The sequence below is a fragment of the Mesocricetus auratus genome, unplaced genomic scaffold, assembly GCF_017639785.1.
Source record: "Mesocricetus auratus isolate SY011 unplaced genomic scaffold, BCM_Maur_2.0 Super-Scaffold_100007, whole genome shotgun sequence".
Taxonomy (NCBI): Eukaryota; Metazoa; Chordata; class Mammalia; order Rodentia; family Cricetidae; genus Mesocricetus; species Mesocricetus auratus.
The window spans coordinates 45976404-45999537 of record NW_024429191.1 but is presented as its reverse complement, the minus strand read 5'-3'; the positions used below and the strand labels follow the sequence as shown (position 1 = coordinate 45999537).

The following is a 23134-nucleotide window of genomic DNA, read 5'->3' as shown; positions in this document are numbered from 1 at the left end:
CCTACTTTGGGGCCGCCCCTCCATTTCCGCAGGAGCTTCCGCTTCCGCCGGGCGAGGACGCTCTTTCCTCTCGACTCGATGGTGATGAGGTTTATCCGCGGGTTGTCAAGGAGTCCAGGGCTGTTGTGCGGCTGCAAGCGGTAGGTGTTTCTGCCGGTTGGAAACGGGTGGTGCGGGCTGTAGGACCCTGTCCTGGGCCTGGCGGCGGCTGGAACAAACAAACATGAACGAACATCGCAAGGCCGGACGATGGGGACTAGGAGGTCCCGGGTCTCCTAGCGGGCTTCGCTCCTTCGAGCTGCAGGAAACTGAGAACCCCCTCCTCCCCAGCAATCTAAAAATCGGCCCGGTAGAGCTGCGGAGGTCTCGGACCCCAAAGTAGAAAGTCGTCCCGTGACGTTTGAAATACGATAAGACTTTGAGTGTCCAGGGTGATAAGGATTTAAGACCCTCACGCTTCCAACAACGGTACAAGCTGCCGGAGAGCAAGGCACTGCAAGTGTGCTGCGCCATACCCATCCTTCATTAAGCCTTCAGTGGCTCGTTTCTTTAAACGGTCTCACATCCACCCCCAAACCCCCATTTTTTTTGTTAAGTTTTGATTGCATTTATTATTGAGGTAGTGTGTGCCACAGCACGATGTAATGTAATAGTACAGCTTCCACAAGCCAGTTCTCCGTCCGCTATGAGAGTCACGAGGAATGGATTTAGGCCATCAGGCTAAGGTACAGGTGCCCTCACCTTACCTCCTGAGCCATTTCATTGACAAAAGTACCAAATTCTTTTTAATGGTGCCAAACCCCCATTTTAAAGTTTGTCGAAAGTTTCCTCGTCTGGGACTGCTTAGTTAATTGGCTGCAGACACATACTTGTTTTTCGTTCCTCGAGAAATTTTAACTAGTATTCCGTTCATTTGCTTATTATTATTTGCTTTGCACGTACTGGGCAAATATCCCTAGCTTGTTAGCTGCTCTTGTTTATGTCTTAGTGTCAGCAACTTTTGCCCTTCCCACCCCACCCTGCTTCTGCGGTGGTGTGTTGGTTTGTAAACCAACACCCCCCCCTGCTCTCTAACACTGTAATTACTGTTGTAGTTTAATGGTATTTGTTTCTTCTCAAGTTGATGTGGAATCTTCTGAAATTTATGCTCAAAGCTAGTAGAAATCGTTTTTGTTTTGTTTTTTTTAATAAAGCATTGTTGAAGTTTATGAAAGGATTTTAATACAGATTTTAAGAGCCGGGGTTAATAAAAAGATGCTTGGGAGGAGAGTACACACCCAAAAGCATGGATGTGGGGCTCTCAGAAAAGTCACACTTAAGTGTCTATAACAGATACATATATGTAAATAATTTTAATGGCGTCTGAAGTTATCCTCTGTAAGAACAGTCTTCACTCTTAATTTTTGAGCCATTGCTCCAGCCTATGAATTTATTTTGTAAGATTTATTTTACGAGGGTGTGCCTATATGGTGTGTGGTGCCCTCAGATGTCAGAAGAGGACTTTGGACCCCTTCGAGGTAGAGTTGCAAGTAATTGTGAGCCACCTAGTATGGGTACTGGGATCTGAACTGTTTCCCAAGAATGAGCAGCAAACACACTTAACTACTGAGCCATCTCTCCAACCCCCAAGAAAGATTTCAATGATTAAGTAGATTTTTAAAAAGGCAATAATGTAAAGTTGTATTCATTGAATATGTATTATACCAACAGCACTTAAAAGAAAAACAAAGACACAAAGTAAGATTTCAGTTACTGATCTTTAAAATGAGGCTGAGCTTTGTTTAAGAGGGTAAGGATTTTTCTCTCCTCTGAAAAGAGCTTTCAGTCTTCTCATGGTTTGGAGGTAGAAGAGATCTTATCGTGGGGTGCTCTTGAAGCAACACTACATTAGGGACTGTCCCTTTGCCGCTGCCAGGAAAGATGGCAGCCCCAGTGGGGCAAGAGCAGGAAGCACAGCTTCCACTGCCTATAGCAGTCTCGGGTACTCTCTTCAGAGCCCTCTGCTCCTGCAGAAAGGAGTTTCAGAATGGATCACTATGATGCATATTTGGAGTTTCTTACGAGCTATTACAGATCTAAGCATGAGAGTTAATAGGAAAGAGGCACTTGGGAGAGCCACAAGAGCATGGCTGCGGGCTTCTCAGGAGAGTAGCTAGTAGGGTTCTTAAATTTCTGCTTAGCATGTTGGATCGCTGTCGGTCAAAACTTTTTTTTTTTCCTCCTGGGGATGACTCAGTGAAAGGTTTGCTCCCTTTCTATATCCACATGTTTTTGCCTAGGGCAAAGTTTCAGTCCTGGACTCAACTATAGGGTATGTGATTAAACTCACATACAAATTTAAGTTCAGTTTGAAGTTGTATTCAACCCATCCATTAAATTCTGTTAGCCAGGAATTTTACTACTGGCTCTACTCTCCGTTGTATGTGTTTACCAAAGTGTCTTTATCTGTTGGATAAGAATCTGTATTTGTAACCAGCTGTTGAATGAATACCTAGTAATACCACTAAGCCAGACTCCATAGAGCCCTGGTGTGGTGTCTGTGCCACGAACATGTCCGAGATATCGGGAACTGAAGGACACGACGTCTGACTGTGCTAAGAGAATGTGTCTGCCGCCTTTATTGCCAGGAGAATATGAGTGTGTATGTGCCGTATTTGTATGTCTGCCTGTGTGTCTGCCGTAAGTAGTGAGCAGCCTTATATACAGACTTACAGCACAGTTGAGACACCCCAGGTGTAAGAGCTTATGTTTTCCTTGTGCTAGATATTGATGTCAGGTGGGCAAGACCGGGCTGTAAGCCAGGACTAAAGAACAGGATGCACCTGTGACTATCAGTTGACAAGCAATGCACAGAAATCCATGGGGGCTGGGACCCAACACCCTGGCAAAAGTAGCATGTTGTGTGTGTAAATCTGGAACTTACATTATTAACAGAAACCACCAAGGTATCAGATGGATTTGCTTACACTTTAGGAACTTCTCTTGAGAGAGACAGGGCATACATAGTACCATTTGATGCTTATTGTATCATTAGTTGACAAGGCCACTTAAATTGTGTGCTAGTTTGAGTGGGATGGGCTAAACTGGCAGTTTTCTGAACTTCCTGGCACTGTAACATGTCTGCTTCACTGTAACATGTCTGCTTCATTATAGATCTAGACTTTTGTGCCCAATCACAAGCATGCCCTGCCTCTCACTTCCTCTTATTGACTCTAACATTGTGGAGTACTTTCCTCTGAGTGTGTTTGGGGTATTTTGTGGAGATGGGTATTGCGAAAAAGTTCTTGTCACTCGGTTGCTTATTCTCCATTTCCCGACTAGAGAAGGATTTGGGTTTCTGGTCTCTGTCCACAAGAGCCAGTCTCTCAAGCCCTCTTACAGCTATTTTCTTGAACCGTAAAGAACAGCCCAGAACTAACAAAGCATAATTTCTCTGCATGCTTTGTTCTCTTTGCCCACCCTTAGTCACTGTGATCCTAACTGTCTGTCTTTGAATGTGGTCGGGTCCTTCCCTCTGGATTTTCTTTCCTATAACAGGTCACAGTGATGTGTTGCAGAGACTCTCATGGGGATAAAAGACAGGTTCTCAGGCCTTCACTCATTACTAGTTACCCAGTAAGAGTAGTTTTGATCTTGATAGTAGTGTGTGGACCATGCCCCCCCCCCCTTACCTCCCTTATCCCCTTCTTCCTATTCTGTCATAAGTTAAAAAATACCAGCAAGTGTGGGGTGATTACTATGAGGTCTCTAGAGATGAACTGGTCATGATCTGTGTCTTATACAAGAAAAAGATGTCTGGAGACATAGGAAATTTTTGCAAATGCCACATCATTGACACTGGTAATGAAGTTTCTATTGGTTTCAGGGCTACTGGTAAAACCAGGAGACAGAAATTGGTAGAAGGAAATTGACTTATATGAGGGGTGAGAGGGTGGACAGTTGCTGAGGCTTCTAAGAGATACAAGTAGTTACACTGAGATAATATGTAATTATCCCCTGTGCTGGGCAGTTTTTTTCTTTGAAAGTCAGAGCTGACCCAAGACTTTCTGGGAATGGCACCTGTATTTTCTCTTCAGAGCCTCTGTTTTTCTGCCGGTCAACTCAGGTTAGTTGAGGAGAGAGAGGCTGCTGCTAGAAATGAATGCCCTTTGAACTCAGAGAAGCAGGTGAGAGGAAGTGGGTCTGTAGAAGAAGAGCAGAAGTAATCTTTTGCTCTGCTTACATTACACATCAAGGCAGATCAAAAGGGAAGACGAGCTTCTCTGCTAAGCATTTCCTGAAGAGAACCCTAAGTTTCAGGCTCACTCTGTCACCAGTAGGAGGACTTGCCAGACGCAGCACCTCTCAAGCAGCCCATTAAAATGTTTGTTCTGTCTGTTGACTTGGTCCCGCATCCTCGTCCTTTTTCTTGTCAGGTAAATCTTTTGCCTGGACACCCCCCCCCCACACACACACATTTAACTTGTCTTATTATTGTAATTAAGGATCCCTTGTGTCTAGTATCACCAGTCTGATTTTATGTTTTCTGTTGATTCAAGATGATTTAGTTAATAACACTGTATAACCCCTTTCATTGACCTTAATTTTTGTGATGAACTCATATATATTTTGCCCAAGGCTGTCCTTGAAATCATCATCCTCCTGCCTTGGCCTCCAGAATGTAGGGATTACAGGCATAATCTAATGAAAAACACTCTTTAAATAAATTAAAGAAGAAAGAAAATATTTGTGTGACATATATGTGGTTACTTGTGTGCCACAGTGCACATATAAAGGTCACCGGACAACTTGGGGACTGGGGTTCACTCTTTCCACCATGTTGATCTTAGGAATTGAACTGAGCTCGTTATGCTTGGCAGTTAGCAAGTACCTTTACCCAGTGAGCCATCCGGTGACAACAGTTTCAGGGTGAGGAGAGTCCTTCATTCTCCTGTCTAGCTGTGGTCTGACATCTGGGATGAGTGTGGAGCTGGATCCTCTCTGTCAGGGGTACACTTAAACTGGGATTAAGTAGGAACTCCAGACCTAGGCAGAGCAGGTGGTTGGCAACCAGGAGTCAGAAGATTTTAGAAAGTCAGAGGACTTTTTAGAAGGTCTTAATCCTTTCAGATAGTACTATAGTGGTTTATTTCTCATAATAAGAATAGTTGATAATTTGGTAATTTGGCCTTTTACGTTTGTCATAATCCCAAGTATTCTGGGTTATTTTAGAGTTACAAATACTGTTTATAAATAACCTAATAAGATTCTTTTCCCAAGTTTAAGTGGAGATTATGTGTTAAATGAAAAGACTTGTTTTCTGTTTCTGGTTCAAGGGTGGGGATTGATTCTAAGATTAGGAAAACTGGTTCAAATTAGAATTCAGCTGTTGAAGCAGGGCCTGCTGCTCATGGAAAGGACAATGCTTACATTGATGTCATAATGTTTGTATTTTTATTTATGTATTTCTGTATGATTATGCACACATATATTTGAGACCCCTGGGAGGCCAGAAGAAGATAACAGCTGCCTTGTAGCTGGAGTTTTAGGGAGTATGAGCTTTCTGACATTGGTGCTAGAAATTCTGGTACCTGCAGGAAGGTCTCTAAACCACTGGGTATCTCTCCAACCCCTGCACTGACTTTTTAAATTTTTAAATTATTCTTCTTGGTATTAGTTACTTTTCTGTTGTGATTTTTTAAAATGGTCAAAAAATAACTTAAGGAAGAGTTTATTTTGGCTTACAGTGCATAGGTATAAGAATCTTTTGTATCCCAGTGAGGTGGCACACGCCTTTAGTCCCAGAACTCTGGAGGCAGAGGCAAGCAGATCTATATGAGTTCTAGGATAGCCAGGGCCACATAGAGACCCTATCTCCAATATCTCCAATACCTTCCTACCCCACCCCGTGTGTATTGTAGCAGGCAGGCATGGTGGCACAACAGAAAGCTGAGAGATCACATTTAATAGCAGCATGAACCAAGAGTGAACTGGAAGTTGGAGAAGGCTTTAAGCTCAAAAGCCCACCCTCACTGGACTACTTATTTCAACAAGGTTGCAGCTCCCCATAATGCCTCCAACTGGGGGTGGGACACCAAATTCCTGAGCCTCTGTGGACATTCCTCCTTTCCTATACATATCACTGCTTTCCCTTACTACTTCAGATGCAAAAAGAAAGAGAGACTGATTCTGCAGGCTGCTAATCAACAAAGAGAAAAGACTTGGCCTGCTTGAATATTTCAGGGTGGAGGTCTGCAATGGAAAGTAGAGAGGATGAGTGTGATTGTGATGGTACATGCAATGGGTGAGGTTTTGGTGGAATTGTTTGACTCAGGAGGATGTATGTCCTCATTTTAAATGGGTAGAAAGTGAGAAATGATTCCAAATTTGAATTTGACTGTTATAGTTGGAATTCCTGATGATCAATATGATAGTGCCCTTTTATAAGTTGTTAGTCTTCTGAGTGACAGAAGTTATCATCTTTTTACGGATGAGGATTGAAGCATTCTAGAGCTAAGACATTGACTTCCAGAGCCCACACACTTGTCCATCTGTCTTGCTCTCTAGTCAATTAACCTATTTGTCATTTTCTTCTATCCATTGGATAGCTGCAATATTTTAACATGGATATCTTTTCCCTCCCATTAGCTTTTTTAGAAGCCTGTTTGGAGGTTATGGCTGAAAAGTTGGACCCCGATGCCCTGGCTGATGGTTCAGAGCCACTTTTTTCCTTTGGAATTATAGCAGATATTCAATATGCTGATTTAGAAGATGGATTCAATTATCAAAGAAGCAGGCGGAGGTACTACCGACACAGTCTTGTTCACTTACAGGGTGCCATTGAAGACTGGAATAAAGAGAACAGCCTGCCCTGCTGTGTCCTACAGCTCGGAGACATCATCGATGGCTACAATGCACAGTATAAAGTATCAGAAAAGTCTCTAGAACTTGTCATGAACACATTCCAAATGCTTAAAGTTCCCGTTCACCACACATGGGGAAACCATGAGTTTTATAACTTCAGTAGAGACTTCTTAGTGAACTCTAAACTTAACAGCAAGTTTCTAGAAGACCGAATTGTACAACATCCTGAGACCATACCATCAGAGAACTATTATGCTTATCACTTTGTACCCTTTCCTAAATTCCGGTTTGTTTTACTTGATGCTTATGACCTGAGTGTCTTGGGCATAGATCAATCTTCTCCAAAATATGAGCAGTGTATGAAGATGCTGAGGGAGCACAACCCAAATGTGGAGTTAAATAGTCCCCAAGGTGAATTATTGCTTTGAGCTGAGAATCTAATACATTGTCTTTAAATTCTTCAGCTACCTTTTATTCAGCAGGAAGATGGATAATTAAGGTAAAAGTTTATTGTCGCTGTTGTTCAGGGTCAGGATTCTTATAAGCTTGATGTCACATGAATTGGTTATAAGTAATTCAAACTTCAGACATTTAAATGCCCAACCTGGAATAAGATAATAAGATATGTGTGTATGTGTTTGTGTGTGTGTGTGTGTGTGTGTGTGTGTGTGTGTGTGTGTGGAGAGAGAGAGAGAGAGGAACCATAGCACTAGATAAGTAGAGTAGATAATAAATATATTTGTTAGCTTTCCATCACTGATTAATACCTAAAATAGCTGGACATTGGTGGTGCACATCTTTAATCCCAGCACTTGGGAGGCAAAGGCAGGCGGATCTCTGTGAGTTTGAGACCAGCCTGGTCTACAAGAGCTAGTACCAGGACAACTTCCAAGGCCACAGAGAAACCCTGTCTCAAAAACAAAACAAAAAAACAAAACAAGCAAACAAACAACCAAAAACCAAAACCTAAAATAATCAACTTACAAGGAGGAAAGCTCTGTCTTGGCTTATAGTTTGTGGGGGTTTTAGTCCGTAGTTCCTTGGCCTGGTTGCATTTGGGCCTGTGGTGAAACAGCATCTTATAACAGGAAATACATACTAGAGCAAACCACTTACTCATAGCCTGGACACAAAGTGGGAAAAGAGGACCTGAGCTTGTAGTCTCTCTTGTGACTTGACTTCTTCCCTCACTAGTTCCTGCTTCTAAAAGATGCTACCAACTCTTAGTAGCAGCACAGTTTATGACCAAATCTTCAGTAGTGAGCCTTATTGAACATTTCAGATCCAAACTATAGCAGTAAATGAAACAAAAGTAAGATTATCTCCTCATGATAACTGTGCTGGGAAAATGGAGTGTGTTACAGCAAAGAACTAGGGATGTTCTTTTAGATTAGGTGAGCAGACAGAGGTGCTCCCTGGACTCAAGTGTTCAACATGTTGTCTAGGGATTTACACTTTGAAAGAGTGGGATAGGAAGCTGGCAGGTCCAGGGGTCCAGGGAGACAGAAATGCAAGGGTACGGAGTTGCATAAAACTTTGGCATTGTTAAGCAGCACAGGATCCAATGGGGTGAAGGTGTCAGATACAGTACTGTGTAGTAGGACCTGGAGGACATAGTAAGGGGGTTGCATTTTCAATGTAGTGGAAAACCAGTGAAATAAGCCGAGAAGACCAAGACTAGAATTCACATCGCTGTATTTATATATTGCTCTACATTCCTAAGATGGTGATCAGATAGCTCTAAAGAACATGCTCTCAATGTTAGCAATACTTGAATGTCCAAAGGAGGGAAAATGACATGCTGCGGATCTAATTTGCTGAATTCATTCAGGACTTTCTGAGCCCCAGTATGTCCAGTTTAATGGAGGATTCAGCCAAGAACAGCTGAACTGGTTGAATGAAGTTCTTACATTCTCTGACCAGAACCAGGAAAAGGTGGTGATTGTAAGTAAGTATGTAAATTGTTTCCTTGGTTATACCTGCATTTTTAAATTTGGAAATTATCAATGAAAAACTAGTAGTATTTGTATTTTGATACCCTCTTTCTGTTAAACAGATACTTTACATTTTTTGAGATTTTAAAATAATTTTATTTAGTATATGAATGCTTGCTTGAATATGTCTTTCTTTACTGGGTGTTTGCAGTACCCAAAAACGCCAGAAGAGGGTGTCAGTTCCCCTCTTTTGGAATTACAGACAGTTGTGAGATGACATGTGGGTGCTGGGAATTAAATCCAGGTCCTCTGGGTGAGCAGCCAGTCAGTGCTCTTAACTGCTGAGCATCTGTGAAATATAATATAAGGCTTAACATATAAGAATGAATCAGGAAAGAATTGTGAAATAACAGAACCATTTTGCCATCTATTATCGTCTCTGAGTTTCCCCTGTAGGTTTCAAAGTAGACGTTTCCCTACTGGGATCAAATTATGTACTAGTTTTAATTGAGAAATTCTTTGCAGACCCCACCAAGACTTAGCCTTAGGAGCCCCGGCTGACAGTAAAATTGCTACTACTGTGTCACTGTTGTCCAGCTGAAGCAAAGCTAGTATGAGATGTGACAGCAAGCTCTTGCAGTTCTTTGTCAGTCCCACAGCCCAGAGGCATTAGTTTCCTGCTGTTTTCACTTAAGACACACTGCTGTCGGAGATAGTAGGTAATTTGGAAGGTGAGCCTGCTCACACATGATGTCTCGATGCCATCTGCCTCTTGATTTCATGAACATTGTGAGTGTTAACAAACAAATCCTGTGAACTAGAATGCCTAGGCTTGTAACACATGAAATCATTAATGAAACTCGTTTGAAAATGATAGGCTCTTCAGGTGGTTGATTATATAAAATTGTGTTTATATCTGTAAAGTGCATTGGATAGGAGCGTGTCTGCTTCTGTTTGACCCTCCGTTTAGCCTCTTAACCTTATTATAGTAGCTCATGTCAGAGGAAGGGAGAAGGGGAGGACACACACAAGTGCTTGGGCACATGTATTTCCTCCTGCTTTAGGGGTCATTTCTCCACTCCTCTCACTTGCTTATAAACAGGTAGGTATTAAATGGAACTTGTTTGGATGTAAGGATATACAGATGAGCAGGAGCAGAGCAGAGCTAAGTGACTGGGAAGAAGCCAGGATTGGTGAGCTGTGCTTTTCCTTCAGAATGCAACTCTGACCTGGTGCCTGGTCTCAGATGGACTTTAAGTTCTGCATCTGTTCCTGTGTATTTCCTCTCGGCCTGAGGTTAATGTTCCGGACTTTAATCAGTGTTTGCAACTGCAGATTGGATTTGGCAGCCTTGATCTCCAGAGGTTCTTTGAACTGTTGCTGTTTAGTGACATTTTTATAAATCACAACCCCTGTGCAGCTCCTGAGCTATTTTTTAGAGCCATCATTCTTTATATGTAACATTCCTATTTACGGAAATCAGTGAGATTAGATTCCAGTACAGAATCCAGCTGACTCCTGGCTGCCTTTTCAGACGCCTGGAACAGGATGCCCTGGGGATTCTGTAGACCTCAGACATCATTTTCCCATACAAATGTGGCTTCCACCTTATATCTGAACCCTCTACCCATCTGTTTGTTCTGTGTGCCAGAGATGAGGCTTTAGATTGCCTGCTTGGTAGTTCAGTCTGGCTTTGAACTCATGATCCTCTTGCTGCTGCGTCCCAAATGCTGAAATTATAGAGCACATTGCCACCTTGGTCTTGGTGTGGATGAAGATGCATTGTACTTAGGTTTGGTTTTGCTGAGTACTAGCTTTCGATCTTTTTAATGAAAAACGGGTTAATTAGCTTCTAATTTTTCTTTAACAGGCCATCTTCCCATTTACCCAGAGGCCTCTGACAGTGTGTGCCTGGCTTGGAACTACATGGATGCGCTGTCAATCATATGGTCTCACAAGTGTGTGGTGTGTTTCCTTGCTGGTCACACACATGACGGCGGCTACTCTGAGGATCCTTATGGTGTGCACCATGTCAACCTTGAAGGAGTTATTGAAACAGCTCCTGATAGCCAGGCCTTCGGCACAGTTCATGTCTACCCTGACAAAATGCTACTGAAAGGGAGAGGCAGAGTTCCAGACAGAATTATGAAGTACAGTAGGGAAGAAGCTTTGTGATTTTAGTCCCATTTCTTGTCTGTCTTTGTAGAATGAGAATGGCATTATTTTGTGTTTTACTCCATTGCATACAAAGTTAAATTCTCACTGGGTATGGTGGCACACACCTTTAATCCCAGCATTTAAGAAGCAGAGGCAGGCAAATCTCTCAGTTCGAGGCCAGCCTGGTGTACAGAGTGAGTTCCAGGATAGTTCTCAGTCTCATTGTTGAGTATTCTGTGTATAAAGTACATTTGTGGCTTCAGTATGTGTGAGTGACTGTAGTATAATATAGTATTGTTGGATAATATATTTAAGTGCTGACGGCTAGAAGTAAAACAAACCAGGAAGGGAACTTGTGGGTGTGTAGTCTGATAAGGGACTGTGTTTAGCCTAATTTGAATTTCCTATTTTTTGTACAAGGAGAATGTGTTCTTGTTTTAACTTTAGAACTTAGTTAATTCTAGAACTTGTATTAACTCTAGAACCCAGGGAAGTCTGCTGTGCTTCCCTGCTGTGTGAGTGGGCTTTGAACCATTGTGATTCAGAACACCAGGACCATGTGCTGAGTGCTGGCTAGCCTGCTCTGTTTGAAATACCCAGTACTGGGGACCACAGTGTAGAAATCATTCTTGACTTCTTCTCTAGACAAATGGAGCCCACTCCACTATTGCTTGTGTCAAGGCTTAGCTGCAGAAAGTTTTGACAGCTAACAGACCATTGCAGAGTAGAGTTTGATTCAGGGCTGAAAAACAGAAATACTAGTTAACATAAGTGCCTGTGAAGCGTCTACCAGAAACAGGTACATGATTTTCTCTGACTGCCCCAGTGAATGCTTGCAAATGTGGCGGCCACCTCTCCGGGTCAGTCTAAAGATCAGGACTCTGACATCATTTCACCAGCCCTTTGAAAACAAAGGGCTGCTTTGGCCACATTCCAGTGGGAAGCTCTGGGCAGATACTCTCTTCCTTGCCACTTTAGCTGCTCAAGATGCTCTGAGTAGTCTAAGCATCTGCCCGTGTCAAGGTTCGTGATCCCATGTGGGAAGTTCATTTCACGGTGTAAGGCAACAGGGATCATGACTCTACCCAGCAGCCACAGTATGACTGTCTCGTGTTCTGTGTACACTGATGTCACCAGGATGGAAAAAGACAAACACAAATACAAATGTGAGGAATTGCCCACCCCATATAAAAGGACAAAGAATTGGAAGAGAAACTTGAATTTCATTTAAAGAGATTAGGGATGACGGGGAGAGAAGGAAGGAAAATGGTTTAGATTGGGGAAGGTCAGTGAGGGGTGGGGTTAAAGCATAGGAGGAACTCTTGGTTTCTGAGCTGTGAATGCGTGTCTAGAGAGCAAACTGATGGGCAGGCATAGGAAAAAGGAGAAGATTGTGGGGTCCTAGGGAGACGTCCTGAGAAGTGGAATGTTAAACCTGCTATGATTCTTAAATCAATAGAAAAGGTCGGAGTGTAGTCTTCACCCCTCCAAAGCCGAGCATGTGCCAGTAACTGCCATCTCAGTATCATGGCTGCCCTTTTGCTTCTGGTGAAGGCCAAGAAGTTCATCCTGTACCATTCAGACTGATTGGCCAAAACTAAGTATAACTAGCAAAATCCAGAAATAGCAAGGTGCAGAGAAGATTCCAGGCCAAAGCCTGATGCCCAGTATTGGTTTAGGGGAGGACAAAGCAACCACTGCCCAGTGGCTTTTGGAATTCCTGATAAACAGCAAGTCTCACTGTGCTGAGATCATTCAGTCCTTCCTCCAAGAACCACAAGACCCTTGTAGAGAGAGCAGAGAATCTGGCCAGCAAAGTATCCAAGCCCAAAAGCAGGCTGCACAGCAAAGAAAATGAAATGACAATTCACACGCACGTCTTATTTATGCTGAGATAAAACAGTAGACAGTGAAAGAAGAGGAAGTTTAGCCTGGCATGTTGGCTAGCTTGACCTACATAGACCCCTGCCTAGAAAAACAGTAAATAAAAACATTCCATTGGTTAGGACCAAAGCCAAGTACAGACCAAAAGTTAGTGTCTTCCATGCTTCTCTGAGGGTGCAAAAGGTACTATGAATATTTACAGCCATATTGGTTTGACATGGGGAATTAAAATACTCAATATATATTTTAATTTTGAACATATGAATCATTTACACAAAGGTCAAGCACGATTTGGAGGGTTGATAGAGCCTATATTGAATTTCCAAATGGACTGGGTTCATTCTAACTAATTCTAAAGAAATTACACAAGCTGTAATGAGCATGTGGGCTGAAGGAACACTGGGAAATTCAAACCCTTGACATGTATTTTATTGACTCAAACTGCACTGTAATTGCTTTAATATCAATTTACTTTTTCCTTGATAATCTGACTTCAGTGGCCAGTTTTCAAAAATAAATATCCTTTAGTATTTACAGAGTACCATTGCATTATAGGGTATAAAATATTATCAGAATCATTCCTTTTTCATGATAGGTACTAATTCTATTTAAAAGAAGCTGTGGTAATATCTTTCTCAAGAAGCACTTCTTAAATCTCCTGAAATGACATCTTTTCTATTGCTGAGACAAAACACCATGACCAAGGCAACTCATCTAAGAAAGCATTTAATTTGGGACATAGGGTTCTGGAGCAGTGATTCTCAGTCTTCCTAATGCTGTAACCCTTTAATACATTTTCTCATGTTGTGGTGACCCCCAAGCATAAAATTATTTTCATTGCTATTTCATTAACTGTATTTTTGCTACTGTTGTGAATTGCAATATAAATATCTAATATGAAGATGGTTTTAAGTGACCCACGGATTGAGAACTGACCCAGATGGTTAGGGTCCATGATGGCAGCACAAAGGCACAGTGGCATGAACAGCAGAGAGCTTATATCTTGTTCCAAAGGGAGGAAGAGACACTGGGAATGCCCTCAATTCTCAACCTCAGTGACTACTCCCCCAGGAAGGCCACACATTCTAGCCTACCCAAGCAGGCTGTCACCTAGGATCAAGTATTCGGGCATATAGAGGCCATTCTCATCCAAACCACTCATGTGGTTACAGAGTTTAATTCCAGCTTAGATAAACTTCCCATCCAGACATCTAACACACCATGTGAGCTAATTAAATAATCTAACACACTGAAGCAGTCATGCATTAATAAGTACATACATTTTATTTAGCCTAATTTATCTCGAAATACTTTTCAGCATACAGTCAGTATAAAATGCATCCTGTGCTTAGGTCTAAACTCTGTTGTGTTTTGCACTGAACATATCCTTCACCTGACTTAACGCTTGCAGATACTTCATCTGTAGATAACACGCATGAGTGCTCATGGGCACACACATAAAACATGTCATTCCAAACACACTTAACCTTTTTTCTGGCAATTGAGTATCTGCTTCTAAAAATGCAAAAGTTAAGAATTTACTTCTTTGGACACCCTACCCACAAGTTAAGTGCTCAATAACAACACGTGGCTGTTCTGTTGGGTTGTGTCACCCTACAGTGCTCTCAGCATGGTCACAGTGATATTCATTAAAAGAACATAATGGATTTCTACATTTCCACTGAGAATAAGAAATTATGATCAATATTTCCTATTCTTTTTTTCTGTACTCCAAATTCATCTTTTCTATATTTAATTTCTACTGTTATTCTACTTTCATTGCAAAACAAGCCTACCATTTGGCTCACCTGTTCCAGAGTTTTCCTGTGTCACTGAGCCAGGTAACTATACTGTGGTTAGTTTGGAATTGCAGTCTTTTCTTGAATTTACCTCTGTGTCTGCATATTACCCAACCTTTGTCCCCCCCTCCCCAACAGTCCTTTGGATTCCACACACACTTTATCTTCTCAGCCCTCACATCACTTTGGTTGTGGTAACTAAGGGGTTCTGACATCCTGGTTTTGCCCCCTCATATAGGGTGAAAGCTGAATTCAAACTCTGAATTCAAATTTCTGCTCACTGCCTGTTCTACTGTTGTCAAAGAAGAGGCCTCTGGAGAATCAGGCCTCACTATATTTTTTTTTAGTTTTTATTTATTCTTATTTTATATACATTGGTGTTTTGCCTATATGTATGTTTGTGTGAGAGTATCAGATCTTAGAGTTATAGATCGTTGTTAGCTGCCATGTGGGTGCTGGGAATTGAGCCGGAGTCCTCTGAAAGAGCAGTCACCTCTCTTAACCACTGAGCCATCTCTCCAGCCCCCAGGCCTTACTTCTTATCTGTCCTGTTCAGTCTTCCATCCTGTTGTAGGCAGCCTTGTTAAATTCTGAAGACCTTGAATCATCTCTAGGATTCACTCAGATTTCTTGAAACCAGGGAATTTCTCTGTTTCCCAGTTTATTTGTGCTCTAATGTGTATGAAATATTGAAAATACTAATTTAAACATTGACTTCACCTAAATGACTGTCTTGCAGTGAGTTGGCCAGGAGGAACGCATCTCCTTATTCATGTATACATAAGCCCATGAAATGAGTGGGCAAAGAGCGATCACAACAGCAATAGCCAAGTGCATTCTTCCACCAACTGGATTCCTGTAACAATAAAAATTATTATAAAGTCCAAGAAAACGAATCACTTTGGAAATAGACTTGAAGTTTGAATTGGTAAAACATTACATCTTAGAAGTTTCCCTTTATGAAACTAATATTCGCACAAAATCTTTATATACTTAATTTGATATATGTTGCCAATAATTTGATATATTTTACCACTCTGTTTTGAGGAATACTGATTAATTGATTATACTAAAATTGATCTTTTTGTTCCCTTGTAAGAAATCTTTCCCTCTGTGAGACTGTTTGTTTGAGACAGGGTCTTGCTGAGTAGCCCTTGCTGGTCTTATGCTTGTTATGTAGCTCAGGCTGGCCTTGAACTTGTAGCAATCCTCCTGCCTCACCCCCTGAGTGTTGTTATAAGAAGATGTAGCACCCTGCTCAGCCTTCCCCAAGGTCTTGAAGGCACTATTGCTTTCTCTGGAAATTTTGTTGTTTGAAGTTCTTTTTTTCATGGCAATAAAATCTTTAAAGATTTTGCCATCTGTCTTATGAGTAAAATTACTATAATTTTGTTTTAAAAATGTTTTTGGTAAATTTTATTATAGAGGTTGTTCTGCCCTCACCACGAGAGCTGGAAAGCAGTCCTTCCTCGCTGTTCCAGAGGCTTTTACTGATGGTCAGCACTGTTCTTCCTTAGATTTCATCAGCTGTGGCATCTAGGTCTACAATTGTGTTTTAGGGAAATTTAAAAAGTTTTGAAGTCCTTCTTAACAAAAAGACTGAAAAGTGATGAACTAAACTTCCAAGAAGTTAGGAAGATCCAGCTGAATGAGGAGGGGTTCTTGGTCCCCTAACCTCAGGACAAACTGGGGAGTTGACTATTGCTGGAGGAGAGAGAGTCAGCTTTCTTTAAGGGTGTGTCCATGGTAGGCTGACCACGTTCCAGTGGATGGCCACAGATCTGGTGATTCAGGTCGGTAATCTCAACTACTCAGGAGCCTGAGACGGAGAATTGAAAGTACAAGACCAGCCTGGTAGAGAGTGAGCTCAAGGCCAGACTGGGCAACTGAGACCTTGCCTCAAAATAAAAAGTAAAGAAATCTGGGGATATACCTCACCAGTTGAACAAATGCCTTAGCATGTACAAACCCTATATTCAGTCTCCAGCACCTGAACAATAAATGAATAAATTTTATAAATGAAGTTCAGAATAGGAATTCCCTAAAATGCCTTCCAGCATTGATGATACAAAGTCAACTGAATGTTTTGATGGACTTGTTGACTTAATCTAGGATTTTAAGTACAGTGTACAAAGTTGTTTGCAATGCTATCTGAGGACTTGATTAGTTAGCTGTGCCGTGTGTTCTTGTTTACCCCTAATGTTTCTTTTATCTATGCCTCTTCAGGATCCTGCTCTTAAATGTATATTTTTATTTTATGTCTTTCCAGGGATTATTAATATAATTTTAGAGAATCCATATTTGACTTGTGGGTTCTCTTATTTTTGCATATCAATTTTCATTTAATTGATTTTTGCTTTAATGTTTATTTCCTTGTTTTTTGGGGGGGTTAGTTTGATGTCCTCCTAAACTTGAAGCCTAGCTCATTCATCCCAGCCTCTTTACCCCTCATATCAAATATATACTTGAGTCCAGAATTTGTGTCTGAGCATTGTTTTAAGCCTCATTTCATTAATGTTAGCATTAACCCTTTTCAGTTCCAGATGTTTCTGATTTCCATTGTGCTTTCTTTTTTTGACTCACGTACTTGAAAGAAAACTTCCCAATTTCCAAATGTACAGTAATTGCCTAATTATATTGTTGTTAATGGTTTCTTTGTTAATTACATTATGTTTAGAGAACATTCTTTGAAATATGTAGAGAATATTTTATGGCTGAGTCTATAGTGTTTTTGAAATAATGTACATGTGAAAAGAAAGTGAATTCTACCAGGTGTGTGTGTGTGTGTGTGTGTGTGTGTGTGTGTGTGTGTGTGTGTAGGCCAGAGGTCGACAATGACCATCTTGTTACTGTCTACAGTTGTTTTAACATCATTTTATTTTGTATATATAAGCAGCTGCTTACATATGTGTAAGACCACCACGTGTATACTACCTGGTACTCCTGGAGGCCAAAAGGGCATTGAATTCCCAAAGACTGGAGCTACAGACTGTTGTGAGACACCATGTGGGTGCTGGGAACTGAACTCAGGTCCTCTTCAAGAGCAGTAGGTGCTCCTAACTGTTGAGGAATCTCACCAGCCTCACTGTCTACCTTTTTTGGAGGCAGGGCCTCTTACAGAATCAAGAACTCTCAGATTGGCTGGACTGACTGCCCACCAAGCCTCTAGGACCATCAGTCTCCAGTCTCTTTAAGTACTGGAATTGCATGTGTGCACAGATCTACCTGGTTTTCCATGGATTCTGGGAATCTGAACTCAGGTCCTCAGGCTTTCACTGCAAGGGCTTTATCAACTGAGCCATCTTCCCCAGCCCCAGATTCTTTCATCCATAATCATGTATCATAGAGTGTCCATGAGGTCTAGTTTCTTTTTGTGTAAGTAAAATCTTCCTTATTTGCAATGCCTTTTGTTTGTTGTATTAATGAATAAGAGGAGTGTGTTAATGTTTCACAAAATAATTGCAAATTTTTATTTTTAACTGACATTTATTTTATCTATTTGGAGATGATGTTATTGGGCACATACACATTTAGAATGGCTGTATCTTCTTGAGGAACTGAAGGTTTGGCCATTATCAAGTGTCTCCCTAGCCAGATATAGTGGCACATGCCTATAATCTCAGCATTTAAGAGATGAAAGAGGAAGATCAGGAGTTCAAGGTCATTCTCTGTTACATATTGAGTTTGGAGACCCTGTTGCAAACAAATGTGTGTGTGTGTGTGTGTGCTCTTGTGCTTGCACACACACACACACACGCCTGGCAAAATCTACTTTCTTTTCACATGTACATTATTCCAAAAACACTATAGATTCAGCCATAAAATACTCCCTACTATTTCAAAGACCTTATATCCTACAAAGCATATTCTCTGTGCATAGTGTAATTGACATAGAAGCCATTAACAACAATGTGCATTTGGAAATTAGGACATTTACTTTCAAATAAATTTGGGCCCCCAAAAAATTTCTTGTGTGTTTTGTCTACACGTATGCCTGGTACCTGTGGAGGCCAGAAGATGGCATCGGATCCCCTGGGACTGGAGCTAACAGATAGCCAGCTATAAAGCCACTCTGTGAGTGCTGGAAATTGAAGTCAGGTCCTCTGGAAAAGCAGCCAGTGCTCTTACCCACTGAGCAGTCTTTCCAGCCTGAGACCTAGGTTTTTAACTGATGAGTTGAACTTACTTTGCTGAGCTGTGACACAGTGCCATCCATGCTGTGATGATCACCAGGCCAGACAGCTCCCTGGAAAACACCATGTTTCACATTATGAAGTGGCTGCTGTTCCCGCACTGCATGTCACTAGGAGTGGTACAGCCCCGAAAACAGCCTGGGAGCTCATGTGTCATCAGTTTCATGTTTTTAAAGATGTCAGTGCTTTGCAGGGACTTGAACCAATAAAAAAACTCTAAACACACACTGGGAGAGACTGCAGGGAGAATAAGGGCTTGTACTATTAATCAGACTAATAGTGTTGAGGGGGATGTGTTTGTGGGATTGTGTTTCAGGTGTGTGTGCCTCCTGCATTGGCTGAAGAATAAGTATGTCACCACTACTGGAGTCCCCACTTGGAGTATACTCTGATACTTGGGCTTCAAGATGGAGGTGACTCAACTCATTTAATATATATATATATCCCCTTCAGAAGACCCAGTCTGGACATCTCTCCAGTTTACATAGGCTAGGGTCCAGAGCAAGCCTTATCAGTGACACCAAACACACAGGTCTCTGAGGCATGCTTCAGCAGCAGAGAAGAAAAAAAAGTAAAGGTCTCTTTGTAAAGCTGGGAGCCAAAGAAAGGGAGGTTAGAATAAATGGTTCCGACCAAGGGGGATGATATGTGATACACCAAATCAGGTTAAGTCAAAGCACTGACTTCTGAGTGGCTGACTGCACTTACACAGAAGACTCTGACCCAAGAGTGACTCAGGATGTCGCCGGCTTATCAGACTGGAACATGACTGTACTATTCCCTTAATAGTTGTAGGGAGGTCAAGGTCTGCCTGTCTGGCAGTAATGTTGTGGAATTGGCAATGGCTATGAGAGCTGTGATAGTGGAATCCAAGAGGCAATGCTGGGTTTGAATCCTGACTCCACCATTTCCATACTTTCTTCATACTATAACGGCTGTGTTACTGTCCCTGCTCCTCTAGGCACAGTTGGGGGGGTGTTAAATCATCATTGTGCATAGGTAAGTTGCTGCTGCAAAGGATTACTCAGGTCTGCCCCACCCTTCCCAAGAGCAAAAGTTGCTGCTCACCTGCCTTCTTCCTCATTTAGGATGCTGTGCTGTGCATGAAGCAAGAAGTGGTGTGCCAAGCCAGCAGCCCACAGCACGCAAAACAGCATGTGTATCGCAGACACACTCTTCCAGACGAAATTGCCTACAAGTGCACACCCTGCAGCTGTTAATCAGGGTGAATCCAGAAGCAAGCGCTCTCTCTTGCTTGCTTGATGAGAATTCACTCATTTTTTTGGGAGAGTCACCCTTCCCACACCACTTGCCCATCACCAGCACCTGGCCTTAGCACTTTCTGTTACTTAGCTTAGTGGAATCATACATGTAAGCTTAGGCAAGGAGGCATAAAGCATCGTCTTGCTTATAATGAACTTGCACTTACTAGGGGGACACATAAAAAACATGCCACACATTGCTATAAGTACTATTCATAGGGAGTTGGAAGGAGCAACTTATACTAATAAAAAATGTAGGGGTGTGTTTCAGTCGTGATAAGCACTTTCCATACACAAGTGGCAGTTTGTATACATAGATTTTGAATAAAGAAAGTAGTTCACAGGAGTGGTGGTGTTCTAAGAATGTGTAAAGAAAAGGAGCAGGGCATTGGTGGTGCATGCCTTTAATCCCAGCACTCAGGAGGCAGAGGCAGGCGGAACTCTGTGAGTTTGAGACCAGCCTGGTCTACAGAGCAGTTTCAGGACAGCCTCCAAAACAATACAGAGAAACCCTGTCTCGAAAAAAAAAAAAAAAAAGAGTTGATGTGGATTAGAAAGAAAAAATACTTAAGAGGTTATGATTGCCCTTGAGTTTGAGAAGACAAGATTAGCACTGCGATTCATGCCTATTTGACAGTAGCTGGAGGCTTAAGAAGTCAGTGCAGTGACCAAACCCATCTCCCTTCTGAGCTAAATCTCATAAGCAACAATCAGCCCAAGGGGTCTCAAGTCACAGTTGACAATGACTAGTGTGTCAAGAACTGGTGAAGCCTTCCTAGGACAGTCTGGGTGAAAAGGAGTTCCTCATTATGAGAAGGGAGAGGAAATGCCTGGAATCCCGGTTTTCTCTTGGGAGTTGGCTGGGTAGATTCTCACTGTTCTAAGAACTCTGATTTGCTGAACCTCCACGGAGAATTCACTGTTCATACCTGTGACAAGAGGATTAAACCCAACAAGCAGGGTAAGTACTGCAGGGATCATGTACACCACCTGTCAGCAAAAAGGAAATGGGAGGGTTAGACCGTGTGCCCAAACCTGGGAGTGTAGCCTGGTAGTATAGTGTCCTCATCCCCAGCACTGAAGACAGGAATACATTCAGAGGATCTAGCAAATAAAAGTGTGATCGGTGGTCCCCAAGTTGTGATTTTTCCTGTTTCACTAGGCACCAAGGATGTGATAACTTCTGCTACTATGACCTCATCACCACATCAGGCTGTAAGTTTTACCTCCCTTGGTCAGATCTTCCTGCAGGAAAATACATTTTGGAACTCAAGCTATAGATCAAAGTGCTGAGGAAGAGGTCATTCGATTTGGAGACTGGGGACTCTGGATAACAAGCAGAATCAGACTATGGATCTACTGGAAAAACACCAAAATCTAGGCTAAAAGTTTGCTCTATAATTCCTGGTGTTGTCTATGGTTTTCTGAGGTAAAAAAAAAAAAATCATGGCTGGATATAATCAATACACACCCCTGTGATGGCTGTCATAAAGGTTAGCTTAACACGTCAAGTGACTAACACATTGTAGGACCTTAATAACATCGTAATGCCATGATTGTCAAGGGGATCAGAGTTGCTGGAACAAACTCTCTGTGGAAAGACTTTAATGTCTCCAGAGAGTTCAGAGTTCACCCCCCCCCCCCCGCCAGCAAGTTATATTATCATAGTGATTTCCACTTCCAAGGAGAAAAATTAGGCAAAAAGCTCATACGTGTTAATTTTTCAGTTTAGGCAAATGTCTCCAGGATCAGAGTCACAATTGTGTCAAACGGAGGAATACAGAAGTTCATACTCACCACCCAGAACTCTGCATCTGGATCGTTCACCTATAATGTCAAAACATCAAGCTGTTAGCTGACATTAGACTCTATACGTCCTATATCTGGTCTGACCTTGTATTTACTATTCATTTCGAAGAGCCAGGCTCTGCAATGGGCTCAGGGTACAGAAAACCTGTCAACACTGGTCTAGCTTTCTGGACATCAGGATGGCTGAAGGGACCCCCCCCCGGTTGAACACAACAGGTAACTCTAATACATAGCCACGCATACTTTGAAAAGAACTGCTTGGGATTGCCTAAGAACCACACGGGCGTCTTAAGACCCTGGGTCTCAAGAAACGAGGGATGGGGATTATCCTAAGCAAGGATGGTCGGAAAGCAGTCTGGAAAGGGTAAGGATGCTGGCAGTGCTGTTTCCTCCTTCTCCCCAAGTACAGAAACCCATTCAGTCTCACGGGAGCTGAAGGTTCGGAAGGGTGCTAGAGCGGTGGTTCTGGGTCCCTTTCTGGGTGACCAGCTGCTGCTCTCAGCATGTCGCTTAATTACAAGAACTTATCCTTGTTCTGGTTGAGAGGACTCAGCAGGTTGGGGAAACGGAAGCCCCAATTCTGCTCCACCCTGCGAACTGGACGCCCTGGCGTCTCCGCGGTCCCGCTGCCCGCCCTTCCTCAGCCCGCCTGACCTGCACCACGGCGGCCAGAGCGAAGAAGGCTGCCATGAGCACATTGCAGGCCCGCCACAAGCCGTGAGCCCAGGGAGTCACTACAGGCGCCATGGCCAGGGAGCAGGAGGAGCAGGCGGGGCCAGAGGGGGCAGGACCAGATGGCGGGGCCCCGCTAGTGGGGCTGGACCCAGAAGGAGGGGCGGGGCGTAGTGGGCGGGGACGGGGCTAGCGGGGCAGGGCTCAGATGGCGGGGGCAGCGCTCCCCGCCCTCCCCAGTCCTAGGACGGTCTCGCGGCACCCACTAGCGGAGGAGTGTGGCATCGGTCTTGCCCTGCTGTCTTCCTTGGGGTGTCCTGGAGGCAGGGTTGATGCTGTCCCCATTTTACTGATGGGAGAAGTGATTCCTAGAGGGTCGAGGTGACTTGCTAAGGTCGCCCAGATGGTGGAGGGATTGAAGGAAATTGGATTTGAACTCTATTATAGAGGTGTAGCTCCAAAGCCTGTTTTCCCTAGGCTAAGGCTGTGCTTTCTCATTCTAAAGAAGCAAATGGAAACAAAACAAAACAAAAACAAGAAAACAAACAAACAACAACAACAACAAAAACAAGCACAAACCA

At 42.6% G+C, this 23134-nt stretch overlaps 2 protein-coding genes across 4 annotated transcripts; one reads left to right on the top strand and one right to left on the bottom strand.

Moving 5' to 3' along the window:
* The first annotated feature begins 11 nt into the window (after positions 1-11).
* On the top strand, positions 12-17091 carry Adprm (ADP-ribose/CDP-alcohol diphosphatase, manganese dependent). 2 transcript variants are annotated; one of them, XM_040748890.1, is made up of 4 exons: positions 12-140; positions 6628-7254; positions 8675-8791; positions 10648-17091. In XM_040748890.1, exons 2-4 carry the CDS (start codon positions 6654-6656, stop codon positions 10950-10952), a joined length of 1023 nt encoding a protein of 340 aa, XP_040604824.1. In that variant the 5' UTR covers positions 12-140; positions 6628-6653; the 3' UTR covers positions 10953-17091. The 2 variants fall into 2 exon arrangements, with proteins under 2 accessions (XP_040604824.1, XP_040604825.1); XM_040748891.1 differs by lacking the exon at positions 12-140 and adding an exon at positions 175-468.
* On the bottom strand, positions 14080-22677 carry Tmem220 (transmembrane protein 220). Of its 2 annotated transcripts, none has more exons than XM_005067609.4 (6): positions 22536-22674; positions 21870-21899; positions 21002-21062; positions 19879-20002; positions 18804-18863; positions 14080-15473 (listed from the first exon to the last, which is right to left on the bottom strand). In XM_005067609.4, the coding sequence occupies exons 1-6, from the start codon at positions 22626-22628 to the stop codon at positions 15338-15340; spliced, it is 504 nt and encodes a 167-aa protein (XP_005067666.1). In that variant the 5' UTR covers positions 22629-22674; the 3' UTR covers positions 14080-15337. The 2 variants fall into 2 exon arrangements, with proteins under 2 accessions (XP_005067666.1, XP_012967165.1); XM_013111711.3 differs by lacking the exon at positions 14080-15473 and adding an exon at positions 17449-18310 and having other exon boundaries at positions 22536-22677.
* Positions 22678-23134: the final 457 nt, after the last annotated feature.

Coding starts and splice junctions, on each gene's coding strand:
- Tmem220 (XM_005067609.4), bottom strand. CDS start 22,628: ATGGCGCCTGTAGTGACTCCCTGGGCTCACGGCTTGTGGCGGGCCTGC. Junction 18,864..19,878: donor CTAAATGAGGAAGAAGGCAG/GTGAGCAGCAAC, acceptor GGTGTTTTCCAG/GGAGCTGTCTGGCCTGGTGA. Junction 15,474..18,803: donor CTGTGTCACAGCTCAGCAAA/GTAAGTTCAACT, acceptor TTATTGTTACAG/GAATCCAGTTGGTGGAAGAA.
- Adprm (XM_040748890.1), top strand. CDS start 6,654: ATGGCTGAAAAGTTGGACCCCGATGCCCTGGCTGATGGTTCAGAGCCA. Junction 7,255..8,674: donor GGAGTTAAATAGTCCCCAAG/GTGAATTATTGC, acceptor GAATTCATTCAG/GACTTTCTGAGCCCCAGTAT. Junction 8,792..10,647: donor GGAAAAGGTGGTGATTGTAA/GTAAGTATGTAA, acceptor TTTCTTTAACAG/GCCATCTTCCCATTTACCCA.